The 24,394-nt window shown below is 47.6% G+C and overlaps 2 protein-coding genes across 2 annotated transcripts in view; both read right to left on the reverse strand.

Moving 5' to 3' along the window:
* Positions 1 to 2,814: 2,814 nt before the first annotated feature.
* TNFSF4 (TNF superfamily member 4) overlaps positions 2,815 to 24,394 on the reverse strand; it is a 48,150-nt gene continuing 26,570 nt past the window's right edge. The window contains exons 3-6 of the mRNA XM_062616185.1: positions 17,473 to 17,533; positions 9,003 to 9,254; positions 5,064 to 5,118; positions 2,815 to 3,617 (exon numbers count right to left, since the gene is read on the reverse strand). Coding sequence (XP_062472169.1) covers positions 3,247 to 3,617; positions 5,064 to 5,118; positions 9,003 to 9,254; positions 17,473 to 17,481 — 687 coding nt within the window. The 5' untranslated portion in view covers positions 17,482 to 17,533 and the 3' untranslated portion in view covers positions 2,815 to 3,246. The remainder of the gene's footprint in view (positions 3,618 to 5,063; positions 5,119 to 9,002; positions 9,255 to 17,472; positions 17,534 to 24,394) is intronic.
* The window catches only part of TADA1 (transcriptional adaptor 1), a 31,283-nt gene continuing 26,936 nt past the window's right edge, over positions 20,048 to 24,394 (reverse strand). Inside the window, exon 9 of the mRNA XM_062616184.1 lies at positions 20,048 to 20,620. The gene's annotated coding sequence lies outside the window, so the exon portion shown is untranslated. The remainder of the gene's footprint in view (positions 20,621 to 24,394) is intronic.

The following is a 24,394-nucleotide window of genomic DNA, read 5'->3' on the forward strand; positions in this document are numbered from 1 at the left end:
CAATCCCCAGCTTGGGAGCAGGCTGCAACTGCCTTTGGTGCCAGTGGTGGGCAGAATGGCCAGAGGTAAAAGCCCAAAATGCCCCTTGTAGCTGGGAAGAAACATCCTGCAGGTGAAAGTCAGCCCACAGCTTCTCAGTCCTGAGAAAAAGCTGCTGCCTGGCACAGCATGAACACTGACTCAGTGGAGGTTTCCCCTGGGGCTGCTGCCTGGCCCCAGGAAGGGATGTTCATAAAACCTGCCAACAGTAGCATAAAGCATGCAGAAAAGCTCACCACGGCTTGGAAGATTGCCTTAGCTGCCTTTGGCACCTTATCCTGCAGGAGTGCTCAGCCAGGAGTAGGAGCTGGGAGCTGAGGCAGGCAGCAACAGGGTACCTGCGCAGCAGGAATGTTCCGCTCCGGGGCATCGGGAGCATCTGCAAAGAGGAGCTTAGTGATGACAACCCAAAGTCTGAGCCCTTCCCAGTGTTTCTAAGAACTCTGAAGTAACCATGGAATCAAGAATAGTTAGGGTTGGAAAGGACAAGCCCCGTTTTCAAGACACCCAAACCCCTGACTATGACACCACCCTTTTAACCAGTTATTAACCTGGCTAATCCTCCTAGCTTTTTTTAGGTCCTCCCCTGTACCCTGGAGAATTGATGAAAAGACCACCTGAGCTCCAGAGCCCCTAACCACCTCTCCCAGGGCTCTGTAGTCCTTCTGTAGTCTTCTAGTCCTTTTGTAAAAAGTATTTATAATGTAAAAAATGTATTTACACTATAGGCATAAGAACAGGCTGAGGAAGTTGGGGCTGTTCAGGCTGGAGAAGAGAAGGTTGCTCGGAGACCTCATAGCAGCCTTCCAGTATCTGAAGGGGGCCTGCAAGGATGCTGGGGAGGGACTCTTCATTAGGGACTGTAGTGACAGGACAAGGGGTAACGGGTTAAAACTTAAACAGGGGAAGTTTAGGTTGGATATAAGGAGGAAATTCTTTCCTGTTAAGGTGGTGAGGCACTGGAATAGGTTGCCCAGGCAGGTTGTGAATGCTCCATCCCTGGCAGTGCTCAAGGCCAGGTTGGACGAGGCCTTGGGTGATATGGTTTAGTGTGAGGTGTCCCTGCCCATGGCAGGGGGGTTGGAACTAGATGATCTTAAGGTCCTTTCCAACCCTAACGATTCTATGATTCTATGATTCTATGACATATAAACTAATGCTTGAAAGAAAGTGAAAGTTGGACAGTTAAATCTGCTTTGTAGCACGTGAGACTGAAGAAGGCCCAGGGCAAGAAACCAAAGCCAGCACTATTACAGCTACAGAGTCTGTGATACAATTTTGCCAGTCTCATTAACTCACATCTGTAGTGAGTACAGAAAAGCACGAGGATAAAGAAGGCTGATGCATTCACCAAAGGTCTGTGGGGTACTCCTCCCCACAGACTGCTGCTCTCCTCACTGGATTGCTGCCTCTGCCTGGTAATGCTGGAGGGACAACGAAGGCTATGAAAAAGCAGAGAAAAACAGCAACCAGCTACAGAGATTTTGTTGTCAAATGTCTGCTGACTTTTTTTACTTTTTTTTCATATTTACAGGAAAGCCAATGGCAGATGAAAACTTTAACTTTCCAGTAACAACAGAACATCACTGAGGATTACCACATTTTCAGCTGCCCTTCACAGTGAGCACCACTTCTTTTTGCCCAAATTTCAGTATGCACTGTTGTATTGGTCTTCTCCAGCCCTCACCAGGTTTGATATCAGAAACACTTGTTCAGTCAGGAATCTTCAATTACTTGTAGTAAAAATGTAACTTGCTTTACCAGGTTGGACCAGGTTGGACTAGGCCTTGGGTGGCATGGTTTAGTGTGAGGTGTCCCTGCCCATGGCAGGGGGGCTGGAAGTCGATGATCTTAAGGTCCTTTCCAACCCTAACTATTCTGTGATTCTATGATTCTAAAATACTTTGGATTGTCCAGCCAGCAGCGAGATGCTGAAATGTTGCTGGAGCTCAGTGGGAGCCAGGTAGTCAACTTGAAATCTGCCCCACTTCAACCAAAAAATAGAAGTCACTGGCAGTGCTCAGCTCATGTGCTGGCTGCAGCACAGGGCAGAGCAGGATTTGTCCTCAGCAGCCACAAGCACTAACAAGAGCTGTGCAGCGCAGGATCAGTGACAGCAGTCTGACTTCCACAGAAGCTAAGGCAGGGTGCATGTGGATGCACAGGTACATCATGGAGGTTGTGCCTGTGAATCTTTCTGTGGTGTATACTTATATGACAAGGCCTACTGTGAAGCTCCCAGGAGCCATCTGAGCCCTCCCGAAGGAAAGGGTGAGCAGAGGTGCAGGTTTCACTTGGCTCATTAGAGAGAACTCATCAAATCTGGAGTTGTCATGTTTTTCCAAGTTTTTATGTGCCTGGATCACTTTTGGATCAAGCCAGTCCGTGTGTGTGTGCGTGCTCAAAGGAGATTCTTCTTCAACTTAACAACTCTGAGAGCTGGTTTCAAGACATAAATGTCCCACCAGAATTCCCTTGTCTCAGGTTTCAGTAGTCTGCATAGCTGGAACAGCCAGTGGGCCTCCACTCAAAAGCTGCTGCTAAAAGCCTTATAGTCACTGCAGAAACTGCATTTCTGCTGTCCAGTGCAGTCCTGTCAGCTCATTTCAAAATAACACCTTCCATTCATAGCCTTTACCTGTCAGAGAGGATTTATCTGGATGACTGCAAAGGAAGTCCCTTGCTGCCTCTTGCCTGTCTCCTGCCTTGCCAGGCAAAGAGCTGTTGAGCAGATCTGTTCTCTTCCTTCTCCAAATGGCTTCAAGACACTTGAGGTATCTTCCTGATTTACCAGCCTTTTATTTTAGCAAATGTACAGTGCTTTTGTACTATATACAGATACTGTCAGGTAAACAGAAACATGGGGTTTCTCTGAATATGAGCTAAGCTTAGGTGACTTTCTTCAGCTTTCATTTCTGTTCTCCTCAAGGGCTCTGCATAGTCGTTTCTCCAGAGCTAGAAAGATCCATCCTGGGTAGCAAAACAGCTGCACATTGCTCCAAAGAGACGAGCACAGCATGCACTGTATAAACCCCGTTCGCACTGTGATTTATCTGCACTCCAGCTGAGGCTTTCTGCAGCCGTAAGGAGGGAGGCTAGAGCTGTCTGCCTGTACAAGTAGAGCCAGTGAGAGCAAACCTCCCACAGGCAAATAGATTGGTAGGAAACGCTGTACTTTACATGTTACATTTCATATCTTCTCATCTTCTATGACTGAAGATGAGAGCAATTGAAGGGACTTTGTAACACAAGGCTAAATGACAAACCCGTAATGTTGGCACTGGAATTGGTCCACAGGGTGATGTAATCCTTCTCAAACAAGAAGAGCACCATGGTGAGATTTATTTCATTGTCCCTTTCCTGTACTGTTTGCTCCCAGAGGGGCCTGCTGGTTTCCTTGTTTGTCTTCTGCAGTGTTAGCTTCCACAAGTCCCCCTCTTCCAAGTCAGCAAAAAAGATAAAGCCCTTCAAGGACACTAAGTAGAGGCCATCACAGCTGATCATGATGGAACCATTTTTGATCTGAATAGTGCCTGCATAAGGAGTGAAATTCATGGCTACTCCTTTGATGCTTTCTCCTGGAACATAAGAAAGTAAAGACGGTCCCATGATGACAAATGCCTTCTTGGAAATAGGTTGTTTTATACAGACTGACTGCAGGAAGGGTGGAAAAATATAGAAAAGGAAGAGAATGAACTAGAGAATAGGGCAGACCAAAGCTGAAGTATCATCTGCTCTAAACAGGCATCATCTACAGTGGAAATTTCCAGATCCCCACTCCTGAGCAAGCTGGACTCTTCAGACTACAGCTCCAGTTTATACAAATTATTCCTCCAAGTTTCTATTAATGCATGTTTATTTACTCTATATCTTAATTAAAATGTAAGTAAAGCATCTCTGTGAGTTTAGGAAGCACAGACTCCTAAAAAGAACTGAAAATAAAGAAAGTAAATAAGTAAATAAACAGTAAATAAGAAGAGTGGCAAGTGTTCAGAACTGGAAGGATGAGAAAGAGTGCTTTCTGTGGAGATGCCAGTAACATAACACAACAAACATTTCTCTGGGTTTGGTTGCTTTGTTTTTTCTTAATGGAAGACAGGGTAAAAGAGAAGTGTAGAGACAGAAATGGAAGAAACAAATGGATACAGAGCAGAGTCAGGAGAAATTAAAACAAACTTTGCATGGAAGGTTTTCTCTTGGAACAATCAGTAACAGTTCCCAGGGCTATGCTGGAAATGTTTCCCTGCTGTGCTCCTGGGCTTTCAGCTGAAACCCCAGGGGCCAGAGGACCCAAAAGGTTTCCTGATGAGCAGCACAGCCCCTCTGAGCTGAGAGCAAATTTCTCTAAGAACCTCGGTTTCTATTAGGTTAGACCCGCTGGTACCTTCCAATACTAACAATATCAACATTTTTTTAGTACAATTTAAAAACTCTAGTATCTGCTTCTATCGTAGAGGTGTGTCATCAGACAGAGTGTCCCATGCAGTCGCACACAGAGCACTGCTGTTTCTGCTACCATGTGTATGCTCGCTCACTCTTCCCAGGGAACCATTTACAACTTTCATAAACCAGGAAGTCATTGATTTGTGTCAGAAATACCCCAAAAGCACTCTGGGTGTTCTCAGAAAATTCTCAAAACTACTGTTCTTATTCTTTCCCAGAGTAAAGCTTGTTTCAGTAGGTAGGTAAGGACTGCAGAAATCCACATGGATTTTCAGTCTTTTCTTCTACTCTGGGAAAACCCTTTTGTTTGGTTTTGGCACCTTGCAGCACCAGGTCACGTTTAGCCCCTCTCTCCTGAGACAGCTCTCCTGACGCCTTCCTCCATCAGAAGAAACAGCCTCTGGTGTGATGAAAAGCACTTAACAGCCTCCAGCATTTGAGGGGCCACCAGTGGTGCCTGGGGACCGCAAGTCAGTGTGGGGCAGAGTGGGAGGCCAGGAGCCGCCGCAGGTACTGGGGAACCTTTCACAGGAAGTGCTCTGGGAGCCCTCATGGGTGACCCTGCCGTGAAAGCCACCCACCTGTGTACCGGATATGGGTCCACGGCAGTTTTTCCAAGTGAAGGCTACTCCAAGGCTGAAAAGAAAGAAGAGGAATTCCTATTAGCGCACCATGCGAGCGGCCCCTTGCTGCTGCCACTTTTGTTTCCTGACCAGAGCCATGCCTCTGTGTGCAGCCTCTCCTGGCACCTGCTTTGTACTTGTTCTTATACCATCATTATAAAGCACGATTTTAGAGGGGTTCATAGGCAGCCAACTTACAGCCAGTGCTGAGCCCTCCAGAACACATCAGGTAGTGTTGCTCCTGTTTGAAAAAACATCCCAGTGAACTACATCGATCCAGACCAAATAGCAAGGAAGGACCTTGTTGTGCAAATCCTCTTCTGAATGAGCCCCTTGAGTCTGACATACAGCCAGGGGTGCCTGTTTACAGAGCTGGGACCTAGATGTGCCCCTGTTGCCTCACCCTCCTCCAGCAGGGCACCAAGAGGTGCGTCTGGCTTCATGGATCCTGTACTTTGGAACAGGCTGTCACTGCGTGTGTGTCTCTTAGTGGATCCCTTAGAAGTGCACTAAGGCATTTAAAATTGATTTGCATTTTATAAGTATAACAGAAAATGTGAATGCAAATACAGAAGTGCATATCTTCCTGATCAGATACTCAAAACACCAAGCTTCTGAATTAGATTTCTTAAATCTGAACTTGCATCTCAAACCCATCTCTTATCTTAACCACAGGAGACCCAAGTCTGCAGTCTCTTCACAACCACAAGTCTTCAGCATTTTGCCTGATTAAAGAGTGAAAGATTTAGGCTTTGCTGCTCTGTGTTCTCTTTACCTATGTCATATGTTTCCTAAGTGAGAATGTGAGCTAGTAAGATGTGTGTTGGGCTGACTTTCATGTATTTGGCCTCGTGTGTTACAGGAGCAGAGCAGTCCTTTCACTCTGAGTACTGGAAAAGTGTTGGAATAGATAGAGAGTGAGCACTGTCATGCAGCCCTGAAGGTTCAGTGCTGTGCCCCGGTAAATGCAAGCAGCAGGAGATGAGTTTGGAGTCGGGCTGCCTTGCGTCGGAGGGTGAGGTGGATGCTGGACGCTGGAGGTGGAAAAGATCTGCTCTGGCACCCTCTAGTGTTCCCACAACTGGTGCTCTGCGGCTTGCTCCACTAGCGAGGCTGGATTCAGCTACCAAATGCAAGTTTTTACTGCACCTGGCTTTGGTGGAACTGTCTCCTCAGCATTACTGGTCCTATTTATTGCCTCAGCAGCTTGAGTCTTACACTTACTCTTTTTCTAGTCACCTAAGTGCATGAGCATTTAACTCTGGCTCAGGCAGCTGGGATCTCCAGGTAGCTTCCCAGGAAGACAACAGCCAAGCACAGACCGGACTGCTGAGCTTCTGAGGTCAAACAATACCCACCACAACCTGTCCAATCTGGCCACTGATAGACAGGGTATATTAAACACAGGCAGGCTGGGTGACCAACTTGTAGTAATTTTAAGAATATCAGCCCCATTGTCAATAATGTAGGTAACTGCCAGTTACTGTGAGAGCTCAAAGCACTTTGTAATTGTCTACTGGTAAATTCTGCTAAGAAGAGAACATACCTGTAGGACTGGAAGGACATCTGTGAACTACCAATAAGGTTAGTTGCCTCTCTTTCCCTGTTCTGTCTTCTTATGGTATGCAGGAAAGGATGCCACGAGGGTTGAGGGCACAGAGGTGCGCCTTTCTGACAGCTTCAGATTTCCCCGTATCATTTACACACAGAGTTACACAGATACACAAACCTGAGACTTTCTCCTATCTTAGACACTGTATTTAGAGCTTTGCCACCCATTTCAGGAATAGGTTTGTACTGCACAGAGCATGGATCTTGGGAGACTGTAGCAGCATGTGCTGACTGAAAGGTCCATTGAGATGGTGCATGATGCCCTGTCAGTCACACGGATTGCAGATGACTGCACTGGAAGTGGGTTGTACCTTTTTCACACCATGAGATATTAGGATTATGGGCATATCTTTCTTATCTACACCAAACCTCTACACGGTTACTCCTCCTGCACCTTTTCCTGCCCTGTTCACGCAAAACCACCTGCAACAGGTCATTAGAAGTTTTTGAAGTCCCAACAGCTGCTCAAGGCTTTTACCTCCCATGCATTTGTCACTGGGGGAGATTTCCCTCCCCTGATCGCACCTGTGAGTGGCTTGCCATGCCTGGTCTCTGCTGGTGTGGCAAGAAGAAGTAAAGGTAACTTCAGCACAGATGAGAACTCACAAAGCCTTGCAGACGCAAGAGCAGACTATCACTACCTTTTTTTAAACTTGCTTATTTGGAAATCCCAGCTGAGGCTTGCTCACCAGGCAGCATCATGACACAATCCAAATCACTGTCCCTTTTTGTTAAGCATGGTCTGGGCTCCCAACCTGCTGCTCTAATGTTACTGTGCCCCTACTTCCATAAAGTCTATCACCCTAAATTGCCATGAGAGTCAAGTCAGATTAGTACTGCTGCCTGTTCCTACAGACATGCATATGGTTGGTTCATGGTTGTCCTACTGAGGCCAGGAATTGCAGTATAATGAAATCCCGCTGTGTACAGCCTGCGAGACTGCTCCTGCACAGCACAGTGCAGTCAAAACAGGACACCATGGTCATCTGCTTAAAATAATAGGAACCAGTTCTGAGCCCGCAGGTAGCAAGTGTTTACTATTACAGAGTCCAGGAACTATAAACAGTCCCAGGGCTGGACTTTTCGTGTGCTGCAGTCAGTGCTCCTCAAGCACCCTCTTTTGGTTGGTTGTGTGGAGGAAGAGAAACTTCAGGCATGTCTCCTCCTCAGCTGCCGCTCTCTTGGATTTGTAATGCTTACAGGCAGCAATGCCAGCCCCTGCCATCTTCCTCTCAAAGGAAGATTTGAGTTAAGTTTTACAGAAAAGAGAGATACAGCAGGATGAGGATTGACACACCAGGAGAGGTTTCTGCACCTTGAGCAGTCTGATAGCTTGCCCTTCTCCATTGGCTTCCAGTACAGCTTCTGTCTTCCAAAGTAGTAGAAGGAGGACTAAGCTGAAAGAAAAGTGCTATCTTTCAGGGTTATCAGGGTCATCATTCTGTAGATTAATAACCACTATGAGTTTCAGGTCAGTGAATCTTGTGCAGAACACAGGGGTTTTCATTAAACAGCAGAGGACCCAGAGCATGAGGCTATCCCTCCCTTGCACAGTTACATGTTTGGCTTGCTTTTCTGCAAGCACTTCAACTCTAAGTGGGAGGAAAGAACAAACTCTGGTAAGACAAAGGACAAGCTTTAAAGAAGTATATAACTCCTGGAGAAAATGTAGAAGTAGCTAGTGCATAAGTGGCACTGAAATAGGAGTGAATGGTTTTTGTCAATCCAGCAGCCTGCAAACACATGAAAAAAAGCAAATGTATTTGCTGCAGTTTTTGCTAAAGCATTTCAAGTTTCAAGTATCCTGCCTGTACATATAGTATATTTAAAAAATTCAGGGTATGTTTATGAGCAACCTGGTCATAAAATCCTGATTCTTCCCCATGCACTTGTTGAAAGTGAACCACCCACCCAGATTTCCATAATTAAATAGAAATACACAATAGCCACTGCAAGCAGTGGCAGGAGCAAGAGGGAGGCAGACTTCCCTCCCCCAGGGGTCAGAGCAAAGAGCATTCCTGGAACAATCCCCCTTCCAGACACCTTCACCAAGCCTGCACTGGGCAATATTGGATGTTGTTCTGAGGACAGGGAATGTAAAAGAAAGAGCTGAAATCATTAAGGAAAGGGTTAAAAACTTGTGGGTTAAATAAGGATAAACCTAAATGGTTTGGGGTTTTGTTTTCTTAAAGAAAAAAAAAAAAGAAAGAAAAAAAAGAAGCATTAAATAAAATCCATACAAAGCTTTACAGGCCAGCAGACAATGGGCTGAACATGAGCTCTTACCGTTGAGGGTTGCAGAGAACCTATAGCAAGGTAAATCAAGCAGCCAAGCAGTAAAATCCACTGAGCAGTCGCAGACACAAGGTGCAGCGTGTTCCTAACCTGCCCTCTTTGCCAGCTCTTCCCCTCATTCTCTGCAGGCTTCCTTTCCTGATCCATCTGGTTTTGGTTTCTCAGCTCTACATTTATCTGTCCTTCCATCTCAGCTGCACTGCCAGCAACTGCTGGGGAAGGGGCTAAGAGCACAGCAGGAGTCTGGAAGAGTAGGGGGCAAATCAGCTATGTGCTCCTGTCCCAGGGACAGAGATGAAGTGAAGACAGTGCCTTCAGGAAGCTGCTTTAAGTGCAGAGAGAAACAGGCGGGGAAACTTCTTTGTGACTAATCTGACTTTCCCCTTCCTTCCTTTCTTTCTTTCTTTCTTCTTTTTCTTTTTCTTTTTTTTTTTTTTTTTTTTTTTGGTGTGAATGTGGGGGCTGATTTATTGCATCCCAGTTCAGTTTTGAGTAAGGGCCTTTGAAGTAGATGTGTTTATGTCTTTCATAGCTTCAGCTGTGGAAGTCCTGGTATGTGATTCTTCCAACAATATCAACGAATTGGGTAAACGTTGCTTGTCTTTACTCAATCTTTTGTCAGTAAAAGCTCTCACCTCTCTGTTCAGCCTTGAGTGGAAGGTTTACAGAGCTGGCTCCCTCCCTTGTTAGCAGTATATGATGTGGCTGAAATCTCTTACTTCTAAAGAAGCAATGGGAAGGGATGTGGGACAGGTGGCCTGCATAAAGAATTGGAGAGAAAATATGTCCTTTCCATTTCTCCATTTCTCTTCATTTTCATCTTCTGGCTTTAAAGCCAGGGGAAGCTGCATGAAGCGTAAGAGGGAAAAATGGAGAACTGCTCAGGGAACATCCCTTTCTGCACACACTGAAACCTATAGTCCAAAGAAGGCACTTGGAGAGGACCCCCTCAGCCATCCAGGCTTCCCCCTGGAAGAGGATTGCCTGTCTCTTGCCACACCAGCACCTCCCCCTTCAGTTGGTCTCCTTGTGACATTTGCTTGTGACACACGGAGCTGCTAAATGTCAGTTATCTGCAGCAGGGACCATCTCCTGGGTTATTTTGGGTGACAGGCTTTGCATCCTTTTGGGGGGCAGTCCAGCACTGCTTTTTCCATTGCTCTTTTAGCCAGATTTTTTTCTGTTGTAAATTAGCACATCGTGACTGAAGTCAGGTGCTGCCTCCTCCTGGTGAGGATCGAGCCCATTGGGAGTGTCATTGTCTGTCTGTCTTTGAGGGATGAGTTGTCAGAAAGTTTCCCTTCCTCAAAATGTGCTCTCTCAACCTGTCACAAGGCACATGTCCTGACAAGAATGTACTCTGCAAGCAGGGGAAGCAAGAGTAAAGTTCTTTCATGTGGCTTTCCATCTAGGCGGGGATATTTCCTATAAACATAAACCAAATGAAAGGGGGAGTACAGCAGGCGGGCAGGCAACCTGTCCTGAGGATGTCCCATGCTGGGCACCCTTGTTCTTAAAAAATTGAGTTGCTGGTAGCTGGTGAATTCAGTCAGGAACACACTCTGGTGTCTTGAGAGCAAACCAGAAGTCACAGAACCTTACTGAGCTTCCACATTTTCCATTGGCTCTTGAGTGTGTGGAAACTCTCACCACACTTTCAGCAGCTGTCACTCACCAGGGCATGCTGACCCAATAAGAGGCCCAGCAAATAAGCTTAACTCTCCTTAATTGTCCAGAAACATGAATGGAGCTGCGCAAAGAAAGTTTGTGCTGCCTCTGAGCAGTTCCCTCTGATTTAGAGTGTGAGTTTGAGACCTAGCAGTGCCTGGGAGCCCAAGTGGCCCTGCACCAAGTTCAGCATCAGCCATGCCTAAGCCCTGCAGAGGAGTGAAGCAATACCTTGGGATGCTCGAGTCCTGATAAAGCTGGGGGAAAGTGGAGAAGATTGTTTGCTCCAGTGGATCTGCAGTGTCCTGCTATATCTAGGTGCTTGCTTAAAAGATCCCCAGAAAAACAATCACTCTACTCTCAGCTCTGGTGTCCAACCATATAGGTGGGGGCCCACAGAGACTCTGGAGTCAAGGAAATCTCAGATTTGGCTTCAGAGCAGCTTCCTTGTGGGCAACAGATCCAGCACTGGATCCTTCCCTCATGAGTGGGGGCCTTGGCTTCCTGCAGTGCAGATGGAAGGCAGCAGTGGCTGGGAAGCTGGGATCCAGCTCTCCCAATCCCACAGGAAAGGTGAAATAGGCTCAGGGGGGCTGTCTGAGCTGCACAACACTTGAGCAAGTGCCTCCGCATGTCCAGAAGTCCATGCTGCTGTGGAGATGTGTCAGGAGCAGTGTCCCCAGACCCCCATTGCTTTGCGGTCCCACAGCTGAAGCTGCAGCCGAAGCAGACAGGCAAGGAGGAGGGCACTGCAGCCTGCAGCCAGGGCTGCCCCATCCCTGCAATCCTACCTGTAGCAAAAGCTGCCAGCCAGTGACTGCAGAGGTAGTCAGCTGCAGGTCTGGGACAGCCCACCAACAAGCCCACCTGTGTTTCAGTGGGGAGCCACAGAACAAGAACACATGGTCATCAGACCACAGCTGCCTTCCTGGAAGAGCAGGCATTGCTGTGTATCAGAGCAGCTCTGTTGAGTGCGGACAGCCTGGGCTATTCTGCCCTGCAGGCTCCCTCTCTGCTCCCTCCAGAAAAGGTTTTGCCATTTGCTGCTTTGCTTCTGCAAAAATGCCAGAATGCTGAGCTAAAATGTTCCAAACTCATGTGCTCCCATAATTCTCACATTTTGGGTACATGCGTTTGAACCAGAACCACCCATCTCCATTTCTTTACTTCCCAACTCCGGATGTTGTGCTGGTTTTGTTTCTAAAACCCTAAAAAAAATGTGGGTGGAGGTTGTGCATACGTATTTCTGAAATTGCCTTGTCATGTCTGTACTCCTCAGTGCAAGTGTCGCTCAGCCTGTGTTAACAACCCTGGTAGCACTGAGGATTGAAAGCTACATTTCAAGTAATCTATTTAGCACTGTGTCTGAAACAGGAAAGATGACAGCTCATTCAGAGGCATCATAAACACCTATGCATAGACTGTCTTTCGTGGTTTTAATTGTCTTCAGCTTGTTCTCCTGCCTTGCGTATGAATACCCAAGTGAATGCAAATCCAGTGGCTTTACACAAGTGCTATCAGAGCCCTTGCTCTCCCTCCTAGAGGAAACCTTCCTGGCCTTTGGAACTGCACACACCCAGCAGTTGCCGAAATTTGCTGAATTGATCAAAATTATCTTGGTCCCTCTTTCACAGGCACTTTAAAGCTGGAGTCTCTGGGGCTTTCTTAGCCCTTTCAAGCTATCATGACATTCTAATGGTGGGACAAGGAGGCAGGCTGAGGTGGCTTTGGGGCTCCATGAGCCTGTTGGCACTCTGCAGCAAATACTTGGTCATCTCAGTAGTGTTCCAAAGAAATGACTCTCCATGGCACATTCAGCAATGATATTCCAGCAAGGACTGAAGGAAACCAGAGTTAGTTGGCAGTACTGCTTGCTGAGTTGTTTTTTTTACAGTGTCTCTCGCACTCCTCTGGGCTTTCACAGGCTGCAAACCAGATTGTTTTAAAACCTTAGCTAAAGCGTTGGTCACAGTCAAGGCTAAATCCTGCATCTCAGGTGCAGCTCGGTGCCCCAGCCTGACAGTGCTCTCATGCCACAAAGTCGCTGTGCTCCAACCATCAGAACAGGGCAGTGACCATCCTCACCACAGACCACAGCCCTTGGCCTCTGGGGAGTTCCCCCTATGTGGGAATCACAGGGTGGGAGCCCTTGCTGGCACCCTCCTCGATTTAGCTCCCATTTTGCAGGAAAGTACTCTCACCCAAGAGAAATTGGGGAATTAGAGAGTTTAACTTTACTTCTCAGAAAAACAGTGGAACAACCTATCGATGTTTGTAAACATCTAGAAGGAAAAAGGAAATGAGTACCAACCAGCATGAGTTTCCAAGAACGAAAGCTGATGTCCTGTTGTGGAGTAAGAAAGCCTCTTGGGCAGAGGATTATGCCTTCAGTGATAGTTCTAACTTGCAGTTATATAGGAAGGGGAAAGAAGCTTACAAAGGCAAGATTTTTATCCAGGTCCTGCTTCGTAGCATGTGCCCCAGCTACTGCCATTTAATGTTTCAGTCCACTCCAGAAATAAAGTATTCTCTAACTATGCCAGATTTATTTATCAAAGTCAGAGCTTTTTCCTAAAATGTCTATGGGCTTCTGCTCCAATGTCTCTGAACCACGTGAACCAGCTTTCCTTGATTTCACCTCCATGTGGCTTTTTCTTGTTTCTTGATTATAGCCACTTTTTGGCTGACTTATATATTCAAGAATTTCGGGTAACAAAGGCACTGAGCCAGTAGAAAGGAGTTTATGTTGGTAAGGCTACTTTTGGCAGTGTAAAATAGAGACGGAAATTGTGAAAATGCTGTGAAATCACAAATAAAAATATTGAAATGCACGTGGAGCCAGGATCTTATGGGGAGATTCCAAAAAAGAAGCATTGGCACTGAAATAAATTCCTCCGTGCCTCATCCCAGAGTGTTGCACTGGGATTTTAACAAGCGAGCTGTCTCATGGGAGCAGGGGGGAAGCCGTAGATGGGTTCCCCGGAGCATACCTCCAGCAGCTGCTGGTTCCTCACTGGCATGCTGAGTCATTTTCCCTGGCTGTCACAGCCCTTGGGCCAACAGGCAGCCTTTTTCCAAGAGGACCTGAGGCTGAGCTCCAGCTGAACTGGGCACAGCAAAGGCAGGCAAGATTTAAGACCTGCGCCTCTGACAGTGGTTGCAGCTTTTCTTGGTGCTTAGGGACTGTGGTGTGCCTAGCACCCTGGGACAGGCTAGTGGCATCTGTGAGTGGGTGCAGTAACTGAGGAAGAGCTGTGTGCTTGTTTCATGGCAGTTTTTAGCAGCAGGTCATGGTGTTCAGCACAGCCACCAATGTGCAGCAGTGCAGACCTCCAAGCAAACTCAAGCTGCTGTTCCCTCAGCCAGCAGCCACCGCATTTCACTCTAGAGCTGTTAGGTTTCCAAAGGTCAGCTGCTGCCCCATTTTGACAAGACATGAGATTTTCCATTGCTGGCAGTGATCTTTTGCCCTGAGCATTATCTCTTTGCAGTGAACCCCTGTGGACTGTACGCTTCTATTCCTCAGAGTGAACTTCATTTACCACAGTATCAGCTGAGTGGGTAGGAACTAAGAGTCCACTGTGGCACCTTTAAAAGGTCAAAGTGAACTTCATCGCACCAATCTCCCTTCCTTTTCCTCAGTAGCTGCTTCAGTCAGAAATCCCACCATACCATCACACCACAAGATATCAGGTGAGAAAATAAAACTTTTTTTTTTTTTTGGTGGTAAAGAGAAATACCAATCTATGAAAAAAAAAGGAATAATTCTGTAACTGACATTCAGAAATGCACAGCTCCCTGATTCAGCCAGCTCAGTCATTCCTGTGGTGCCAGAAAACCCCAGGAAAGATATGAAGCCAGTGATGCTCCAGACACAGCTTGGCTCTGGGTGAAGGAAGTGGTTTCTCTTGGCCTACCTGGAACTGTCATCACTGATATGTCTGCTTACCCTCATTACCTCCATGGGAGGTTTTTGACTAACAAAGATACTCCCAAAGTTGTTGCTCCTGAAAATGAGGTTTTATTCCAGCTCTTGATTTTCCCTATGGGTCTCTAACCTATTCACTTCTTTTAAGCATGCTAGGAATTGCAAGCAGGATGTTGAGGAAGACATGCAGGCATAGATATTACCTCTTACTAGCTTTATTAGCTCCCTGAAATAGCTGGAATGATGCATTAGGTATCAGAGAAACATGGTGGGATGGCTCCTATGACTGGAGTGTTGGAACGAAAGGTTACAGGCTCTTTTCTAAGAAAAGACAGGCCCAGCAGACGGGGAGAGGGAGTTGCTATTTATGTTAGGGATAGGCTGGAGAGTATGGAACTCTGTCTGGGAACAGGTGAGCAGGCAACAGAGAGTTTGAGGGTCATGGTCAAAGGGACAACAGCAATGGGGGACGTTACTGTGGGGATCTGGTACAGACCTCCTGATCAAGAGGACTCTGTGGATGAAGCGCTTTACAAACAGATAGGAACAGCCTCACTCTCACAGGCCTTTGACCTCATGGGGGACTTCAACCACCCTGATACCTGTTGGAGGGATGGTATGGCCCGGCACAAGCTATCCAGGAGGTTCCTCAATTGTGTGGAGGACAACTTCCTCCTGCAAATAATAGAGGTGACAGCCAGCATGGCTTCACTAAGGGGAAATCCTGCCTGATCAATTTGGTGGCCTTCTATGATGGGGCTAAGGAACTGATGGATGGGGGTAGAGCAGTTGACATCATCTACCCAGACTTGTGCAAAGCATTCGACACTGTCCCACACAACATCCTTGTCTCTAAATTGGGGAGACATCAATTTGATGGATGGACCACTCAGGGGATAAAGAACTGGCTGGATGGCCACATACAAAGAGTTGTGGTCAATGGCTCAATGTCCGGCTGGAGACCAGTAACGAGTGGTGTCCCTCAGGGATCGGTGTTGGGACCGGTCTTGATCAACATCTTTACCACTCACATGGACAGTGGGATTGAGTGCGCCCTCAGCAAGTTTGCCGATGACACCAAGCTGTGTGGTTCGGTTGATACGCTGGAGGGAAGGAATGGCATCCAGAGGGACCTGGACACACTTGTGAGGTGGGCTGCTGACAACCTCATGAGGTTTAACCATGCCAAGTGCAAGGTCCTACACCTGGGTCGGAGCAATCCCAGGCACAGCTACAGCTTGGGCAGAGAAGAGATTCAGAGCAGCCCTGTGGGGAAGGACTTGGGGGTGTTGGTTGATGAGAAAATGAACATGAGCTGGCTGCAGTGTGCGCTTGCAGCCCAGAAAGCCAACTGTATCCTGGGCTGCATCAAAAGGAGCGTGACCAGCAGGTTGAAGGAGGTGATCCTGTCCCTCTACTCTGCTCTCATGAGACCTCACTTGGAGTATTGTGTGCAGTTCTGGTGTCCTAAGCATAAAAAGGACATGGAACTGTTGGGGCAAGTCCAGAGGAGGGCCACGAGGATGATCAGGGGAGTGGAGCACTTCCTGTATGAAGACAGCCTGAGAAAGCTGTGGTTGTTCAGCCTGGAGAAGAGAAGGCTGCGTGGAGACCTCATAGCAGCCTTCCAGTATCTGAAGGGGGCCTATAGGGATGCTGGGGAGGGACTCTTCATTAGGGATTGTGGTGATAGGACAAGGGGTAATGGGTTAAAACTTAAACAGGGGAAATTTAGATTGGATATAAGGAGGAAGTTCCTTACTGTTAGGGTGGTGAGGCACTGGAATGGGTTGCCCAGGGAGGTTGTGAATGCTTCATCCCTGCCGGTGTTCAAGGCCAGGTTGGACAGAGCCTTAGGTGAGATGGTTTAGTGTGAGGTGTCCCTGCCCATGGCAGGGGGGTTGGAACTTAATGATCTGCAGGTCCTTTCCAACCCTAACTGTTCTATGATTCTGTGAGCAGGTGGCTGCTGGGCAAGCAGAGACTGCAGTAAGGAGACGGGGGTTTAAGACCTTGTGATCTTTCTAGGACAGAGGCTGGCGATTACACTAGCTTTTTTTGCAAACCCTGGCCTTTACCATGTGTCACTTGCACTTTTTAATCAGTGGTGATGGCCTTACATTTACTTCAAACTGTTGCAATAAAGAGGTTGAGAAGGGTTAGACAACACTCCTGCCCCAGTCAAGCCCAGTGAGAAAGATCCATGTGCAGTGCCATTTCCTACTTGATAACATGAGTCAATTCACCCCTCTGCAGATGTTTCACTGGGACAAAATGCTCACCCTTCTCTAATCGGGATACATGCCATACTGCCTCATCTGCCTCTCACCATCAGTTTCATCAGGAAAAATTTATTGATTATTTATGGAACTCCAGAAACTGAATCAATATCTGGTGTCAACCAAAGCATTTTGACCAGCATGATGCTTCATATCATCTCCCTCTTGGACAATATGAACTCTTTCCTTTTCCTGTTTCCTGAGTATTGTTTTCTAACAGCTGTCAGGCTAAACTTCTGGTTAAATTGTTTCCTTTGCTGGTTCTTAAACACTTCTTAAAGAGCTCTTTAACTTTCCTTTCACTGCCATTCCTTACTGTTTTTTCCACCTGGTCAGTTTTGCTCACAATTGCCCCAGTTTACCTTAGCCCTTTTAAAACATCTGGTAGTTGTATTACTGGCTGGGGCTGCCCTCTGTTTGGTCATCGTAACTGTAATCAGATCATGGTCACTACTCCTTAAGCCTTGACCACTTTTTCAGCAATTAAATGATCTTTACACTATAAAACCCACTGACTATAACACTTGCGCCCAGCTTAATCATTTCTATACTAGGAAATGTCTATCCGAAACCTTCAGAAACTCACCTTGGTCATGACAAGTCCTGACAGATCTTCCCCACAGCTTCACTGTTTCCTTCTCTGGACACTGTAAGAGGGAGGTTGCTGGGACCTGGTGCCAACCTCTGCTCTAACATGGCAGACAGAAATAACCTGCTCTCAGTTTTTCTCTTTTTATTCTTTATTCCTTTTATTTGCAATAGACCGAATTGTCTTGATGTAGTTTGAATGACTGATCAAAAAGTCCCTATTACAACAGGTTTCTATAGGTTTAAACTTCTACTTTGGGGTGAGAAAAGGCCCATATCTCCAAAAAGCAAGTGGTCTTTGGCCCCTTCTTCCCTAGATGCCCCAAGCAAATAGCCCTTGAAGCTTTCAGGCTCATCTAATGCAAAGTGTACCATCTTCGTGACATAAGCCAGTAACACGGCATGGGCAGGAAGTATTTTCCAGCTGCTCTATGATTCCTCTACAACAATGAAGCAAGCAGCCAGGGCCCATGTGGGGTAGCAGGCAGGAGGCCATGTGCATTGGCAGGAGCAGCCTGTGGGTGCTGTGGACAGGGGTACCCACAACCATCATACGTATTTTGGTATGCACTGGAGCTCTACAGAGGAGTGCATGCAGCCCCTCCGCAGTGCCAGTTCAGAGGGCTGCAAGGCAGTTTCGAGAGCCAAAAATGACTAATCCCAGCCAGAGGTTTTTTCTGTATTACACATAGCAGCATTCATGCTCCAGTGGGCTTTAAAGCGTGGGACAGCACAAAGGCTGTAGTCGCAGCCAGAACCCCCAGACACTCTTTGGGGGTTCTGGCTGCGTGGACACACTTTCCATGCAGCCACCATACTGCTAGCCTCGAGGGACACACGCAAGTAGTACAAGGGGTGCAGCAGTATGAAACAAGGGTGGGGCCAAGGAGTCAGCCCCTCACCACCAGTGTTTGAAGTTGACCTGTGTTTGTTTTCTTCACATGCCACTTTCACTAGTCCTTAGGTGAAATATAAGCAGCCCTGCCTAGTTTCTTCCCTAGAGACATGAATACAACTGGACTTCAGGGGCACATTTTGGCCTCCTGCTCTAGCATACCCCACACCCAGCCACCCTGGACAAGCTTGAAAGGGGACAGTTCTCTGCAGGCAGGCAAGCAGGTATGGGCTCCTACCAGAATCCTGCTGGGGAAGCCTGTGCTGAGGTTGGTTTGTGTTGGGTTTGCCATATCTGGCAGCAAATAGAGGTAAGTCTCCTGCAGTTCTGCCTCCCTGGGTCCAGACAGCAGCAAGGCTGAGTCTGCATGCACACAGCACATCCATCCATACACCCACAGTACCCATATATATATACACATATACACAGAGCCACGCAGATCACTGCAGGCAGAAAATGCAGTCCTCATACAAACAGAAGCAGTGTCCTCATCCTGTTACTCTCTCTGGCTCATCAGGACTAAAGTCCATTAGCAGAAAATATCATAGAACCATAGAATGTTTTGGGTTGGAAGGAACCTGAAAGATCACCCAATTCTAACTCCCTGCCATAGCCAGGGACAGCTTCCACTAGACCAGTTTGCTCAAAGCCCCGTCCAGCCTGGTCTTGAACACTGCCAGGGATGGAGCAGCCACAGCTTCTCTGGGCAACCAATGCCAGTGCCTCAGCACCCTCACAGTGAAGATTTTTTTTCCTAATATCTTATCTAAATATACCTTCTTTCAGCTTAAATCCATTCCCTTTGTCTTATCACTACATGCCCTTATTAAATAGTCCCTCTCCACCTTTCTTTTGCCCCCCTTTGAGTATTGGAAGGCTGTGTGTATATACATATATATGTGTATATATATATACACACATACACACACACATACATTCACACAATCTAGATTCCTTCAGCTGCTGGTCTTAGACATATAATCTCTCCTGAACCTGTGATCCTAGTTTTCAGCTGGCCTGGCTTGTTATTTGCTAGCAGTTGTACTCACCAACATACTCACCTGTACCCCAGTCTCACAGGTTGCGCCACAGTGATCAGGCACAGGACATATAAGCATCTAAGCAGGCCCTTTTGTCCCCTTTTCCCCACACTGGTTCCTCCCCAAACCATCTTGATTCTTCCCTGTTTCCCATTTGCTCCTTCCCCTAGACGTCCCACAGTAAGCCCTGTACAGTCTCAGAAGTCTCTTCCTAGCATCCCATATGCCTTTGGGCAGTTGCCTTCTTTGCTGAGAAGAGTTTCCCAGTTCCTTACCAAGTCAGGTGCAGTAACCAGGGGGTGTATGACCACCTGCCCCCTCCTTCAATGCCACCAGAACTCACATGTTAAACAAATACTTGGAGTATTTTTTGCACTTCATTTCCTTTTAGATAGATGGGTACAACTCTTCAGACAGGCTCCACACTGACATTAGCAACTGAAACACTTTCACAGCAAGACTGCAAAAGTAGTAAGTTATAGTTCAGGAATTTGGTGACATATTTTCTTGTTAAACCATCTCTTTCTCATCCAGTGTTTTAGGGATCATTTACTTTTTTGGTGTATACAGGTTTTTTAGAATCTTAAAACACTTCTCTTCAGATGCATCTGCGGTACATGTACAACACGTAACAGACCTGAGCAAGGAAGAAAGTTTATTCCACTGAGACTACTATTTTCCCCTAACTGCAGCAGGGGGACAATGGTCAGGCTGGCATGACTTGGATGTAAGCAAGAGCCAGTCTTTTCCTCAGCTTCTTTCAAGGCTGGGGATGGGGAAAAGAGTCCAAATTGCCTTGTTTTTTGCAGCATTTCTTCTCCTTTCATGGTATCTGCCCTGGGCAGGGAGGGAGCTGCAGCAGCTGAATCCACCAGCTCACATGCAAATCCACATCAGTGTTGGGGCACAGCTGCTGGGGTTCCCCTCTATCCCATCCATAGCACTTCAATAGGTAAAGCAAAACCTCTGTCCCACCTCTGCTCTGAGCAAACCCCAGTCACAGAGACCCCAGCTCCAGCCCTGCTACCTTTATAACTGGAGACAGCCTTAGCTGGCCCCAGGGATGCTCCCCTGATGTGTAAGGAGCTCAGCCTGTCTCTGCCGCTATTCTCTGCAGGTCCAGCTCCTAATGCTCTTTCCCAGCCCAAGATACACCAAACACAAATCCAGTTCTCCTCTGTGTGGAGTTTTTTTGGTTTTGATCCCCTTACCTGCAAAAAAACAAGTTTGCACAACCAAGAAAAAGATTTTTCAGTACAAACCAAACCAACAAGCAAAGCCTGCCTCTCCTTTCTGTCCCAACTCTGAGCAACCTTTAGTGCTCGTGCCTGCCTGGGGATGCAGAGAGGGCCACAGTCAGTAGCAGCACTGCCTGCCTTCCACTGCCCCAGGTTCAGCAGCCTTGGGAGGAGGGTCAGACACACATCCTGCCCCTGCAGACCTCCCCGGGGATGCCTGGGATGTGTCTCATGGAGGGGCAATGATCAGATAAGACACACCAAGCAATGACTCGACAGGTGGATGTATTTCCTTTGAAACCCAAGAAAGACAAACACTGGCAAGCAGCAAACACATGTCTGAACATACTTAATGTGTCTGGTTTAGCACCCAGCCTGGTCTCTGTAGGAGTTTACCCAGAGACCAGCTCCTTTCCCCACCACCCAGCCTGTTCCTTCAGTTTGCACCATCTCTCCCACACATCAGCTGGGAGAGAGGCACCAGTAATGTCACTTGCTCTGGCCAGAAGAAGAGAAACCAGCTTTTTACTTCGCACTGCAGCGTAGGGACAAGGGCCAGGCTGGTGTGACACATGGATGTAAGCAAGAACCAGTCTCTTCTCTGGCCCTGCCTCAGGGTGCTCTCCTTGTGCTCCTGCTCCCCCCACCGATGTGGGACAGGGAGCAGCCCCTGGGAGAAGCACCTTTTTCTCCCCAGTCAGTGTCAGTGCCAACCACAGTGCAGGATGTCTTCTCACTTGTTGTCTCCCCATGACTCAAGTAGGTCAACCGAAGGCAGGCAGTGACCGAGCAAGGAGGCAGCCGTGGTGCAAGCGGGGTTTTCTCTTCTCTTAATGCCACAGACTCTCATCAATCTGGGACATTTTCCAGGCTTGATTTGAAGACATGAGTGATGGGAAGTCTGTCCACACTTAGGTCCACTCTTGCACATATCCTTAGCAGCTCCCTATGGGCACCATAACTCCTGTGAGCCCAGATGGGAGGAGCCCACCAGCTTGCCAGGCAGGCCACTGCTTCCAAGCTGATGCCCCATCCTGCTTTGATGGTAGAGTATACCAGTAAAAGACCCGGCTATCATCAAATCTCTAATGTTTTGTGCTGTGTTTTGCTAGGTTTCATGCTCACTTTCCTATCTTTCAGTCAAAGTTTCTCTCAGTCATTTTTCTACTTCCTCTGCTAATTTCTCTATGGTTGTGTTACTCCAGACAGGCTTAGCAGTGTAAGTGTGCTAATAGAGAATTAATATTTGCGGCTATGACTCATCAGTTGCACCATTACCATCTACAAAATTAGTGTAGATCTGGGTAGAAATGCTGCTTAGTGCTGGAAAGCAAAGCCTCCATGGCTTTATATAGCACCCAGGGTTGTGATACACTAGCCCTGTCTGGTGAGTCCCCCTCTCCTACACTGACTCTGGAGTAAAGGGGGACTTTTTAAAGCCACTGTCCCCGTGGCATTTCACCAGGCCAGCAGGAGCATTTGAAGAGCTGCCTTTTGATCCATTTCACTTCCCAGCATTTCCTTGAATGGGTTTGTTGCACTTTAGCTGCAGAGAAATCAGCACTTTTGCTAGAAAAGGACTTCTGGTATTTGGTGGCTGAAGAAAAAAAAAAACCAAACAACTAAACAAAAAAATCCCAGAGAAGTTCAGCTGATAACACAGTGCAGTCATCTGCATAGTGCCAGGAGCACCCAGTCATGTTTCTCCTCACAGAGATATCATCAATACTGCTATGACTTGTGCAGAATATAGGATGGAAAAAACAAAAGTGCTCGAGGCTGCTGGAAATTCTGAGGTGGGCTGTGTGTCTGCAGGCAGCACCCTGCCTCCTGGAGACCACCACCACCAGCTCCTGTCTGAGAGACACACTGCCCCGGCAGCCAGAGAGAGCCCCAGCCCTCACACGGTGACCCTGGCATGGACAAAGCAGAAGTGGAGGGGCTGTTCCAGGCTGGTTCTCTTCAGCCGTATGTCGTGCTGAACGAGGGGTTTGTGGGCAGGTTTCCTGATGCAGCGCAGGAGCTTTGCCAGTGTCCAGGTAACTCCAGTTGCAGGAGGTTCAATGCACATTCCTGTGCAGAGCTTCCTTCTCACAGAAATTACTGATCCAGGTTGACTTAGGCACATACTATGAACCTGGGAACACCTACACCTGACATCTCAAGCTTAGGGCATTGCTCCCCTAAGGCAAATACCCCAGAGCTGGTGGGTGCTGCCTGGTCTTTGTTGTCTTGGCACAGGGTCCCTCAAGCTGAGCAGTGGTGTTCGATGCTGGGTATTGTGGGCTGGTGGCACTTCTCCGCACCATCCAGAGCCCTGTGTAGACTTTTAATAACACAGTATGTATGTAGTCATACATGGAATAAAAATTTACTACTTAACACTGTGATTGTTCCAGGGTCAAAGTAATCCAAGGCTTGCACCCCAAGACTTTTGTAGTTCTCCTAGACATCTTTAAACATGGAAAACCGAAGTCTCAGCTGTCAGAGGCAGACAGGCTCCTGGGGATGAGCGTTTCACTCGGTGCTGGACACTTGAGAGGAACATCGTCTGCAGAGAAGGGACACAGCCTCGTCCCTGGGCTGCCATTCTCCATCCTGCCCTTGCTTCAGGACCCATTCAAGGGCAGCTTCAAATGCTGGCTAGAAACCCCAACACTGCTCTGAGGCTCCAGAAAGGAGCCAAGCAGCTGAGAGACTTACTCGTGTGTCTGTGCCCAGCCGGAGCTCCCCCAGAGGATCAGAGAGCCAAGAGCACCTGAGGTACAGCTCTGTGGCACCATGGGCAGCTGGTGTGCCCCTAATTGCAAATTGCTTGGGTGGTTCTTATTTTCTAGCATTTCTTGCCTCTGCAGGGAGTGACAGTCCCTCTGTCTCCATGCTGGCTTTGCTGAGAGCTGTTGGGAGGAGAATGAGATGGTTTCCATGTCAGTTTTGCCATGCTGATAGGAAGCATGGAGGTGTTTCCCTGGAGCCAAATCTCGGTGACGCACCCAAGAGCAAAACAGAGCTATGGCAAGGTTGAAACCACTGGGGTGAGCCCTGTGAGCTGCATCCATCTGCCTCACCACAACCTGGCAGCGTGGTACTGCTGCACCCACTCTGATCACTGCCCATCTCCTCCTCTCCTCACCAGTGCAGCTTTTTGTGTCTCTTTTCAAGCTGACACGTTCTGGGCTAAAAAAAAAAAACCCCTTCTTAGCAACCTGCTGGCTGCCAGTTAATCCAGCAGATGATCACTGTAAGCAAACTGAATCAAAGCTACATGCCGCAAAGCATCACCAGTCATTGGGAAGCCTTAGCCATGGGAGGGCTGGATGGCTTGCTGGGCTGCATGCCTGCCTGCCTGCATCTTCCTACAACATTAATTTGCAACATTAATTCGCAACATTAATTCATTTGAGTTACTGGATCTTTCTATGAGATTCATATTCTCATTTACAACACACAGATTGTCCAAGAGAGGATAAGCCACAGGAAACGAGTGCATAGAGAGGCAGCGGTGGGATGGCAACTGCTTTGTCACGCAGCTGCCTGGTGAAGTCTGTTATGAGCAATATTCATGTAAGTCAGGTCAGTGAAGGTGCTCCAAGAGCAGCCTGGGGTAGATACGCCTTCTTACACTCCCCTGTTCCTGGAAGCAGCATCATGTTCCCATATCAGTGGTGACTACTGACATATGGTACAAAGCCCTAACCAGCAGCAAGGGGCTGAGGACCACGCCGTACTGTTGCACTCAGATTGTGC

Source organism: Pezoporus occidentalis, unplaced genomic scaffold (assembly GCF_034315485.1).
Source record: "Pezoporus occidentalis ecotype Australia unplaced genomic scaffold, CSIRO_AGI_Poc_V1 ctg189, whole genome shotgun sequence".
In the NCBI taxonomy this organism is placed as follows: domain Eukaryota; kingdom Metazoa; phylum Chordata; class Aves; order Psittaciformes; family Psittacidae; genus Pezoporus; species Pezoporus occidentalis.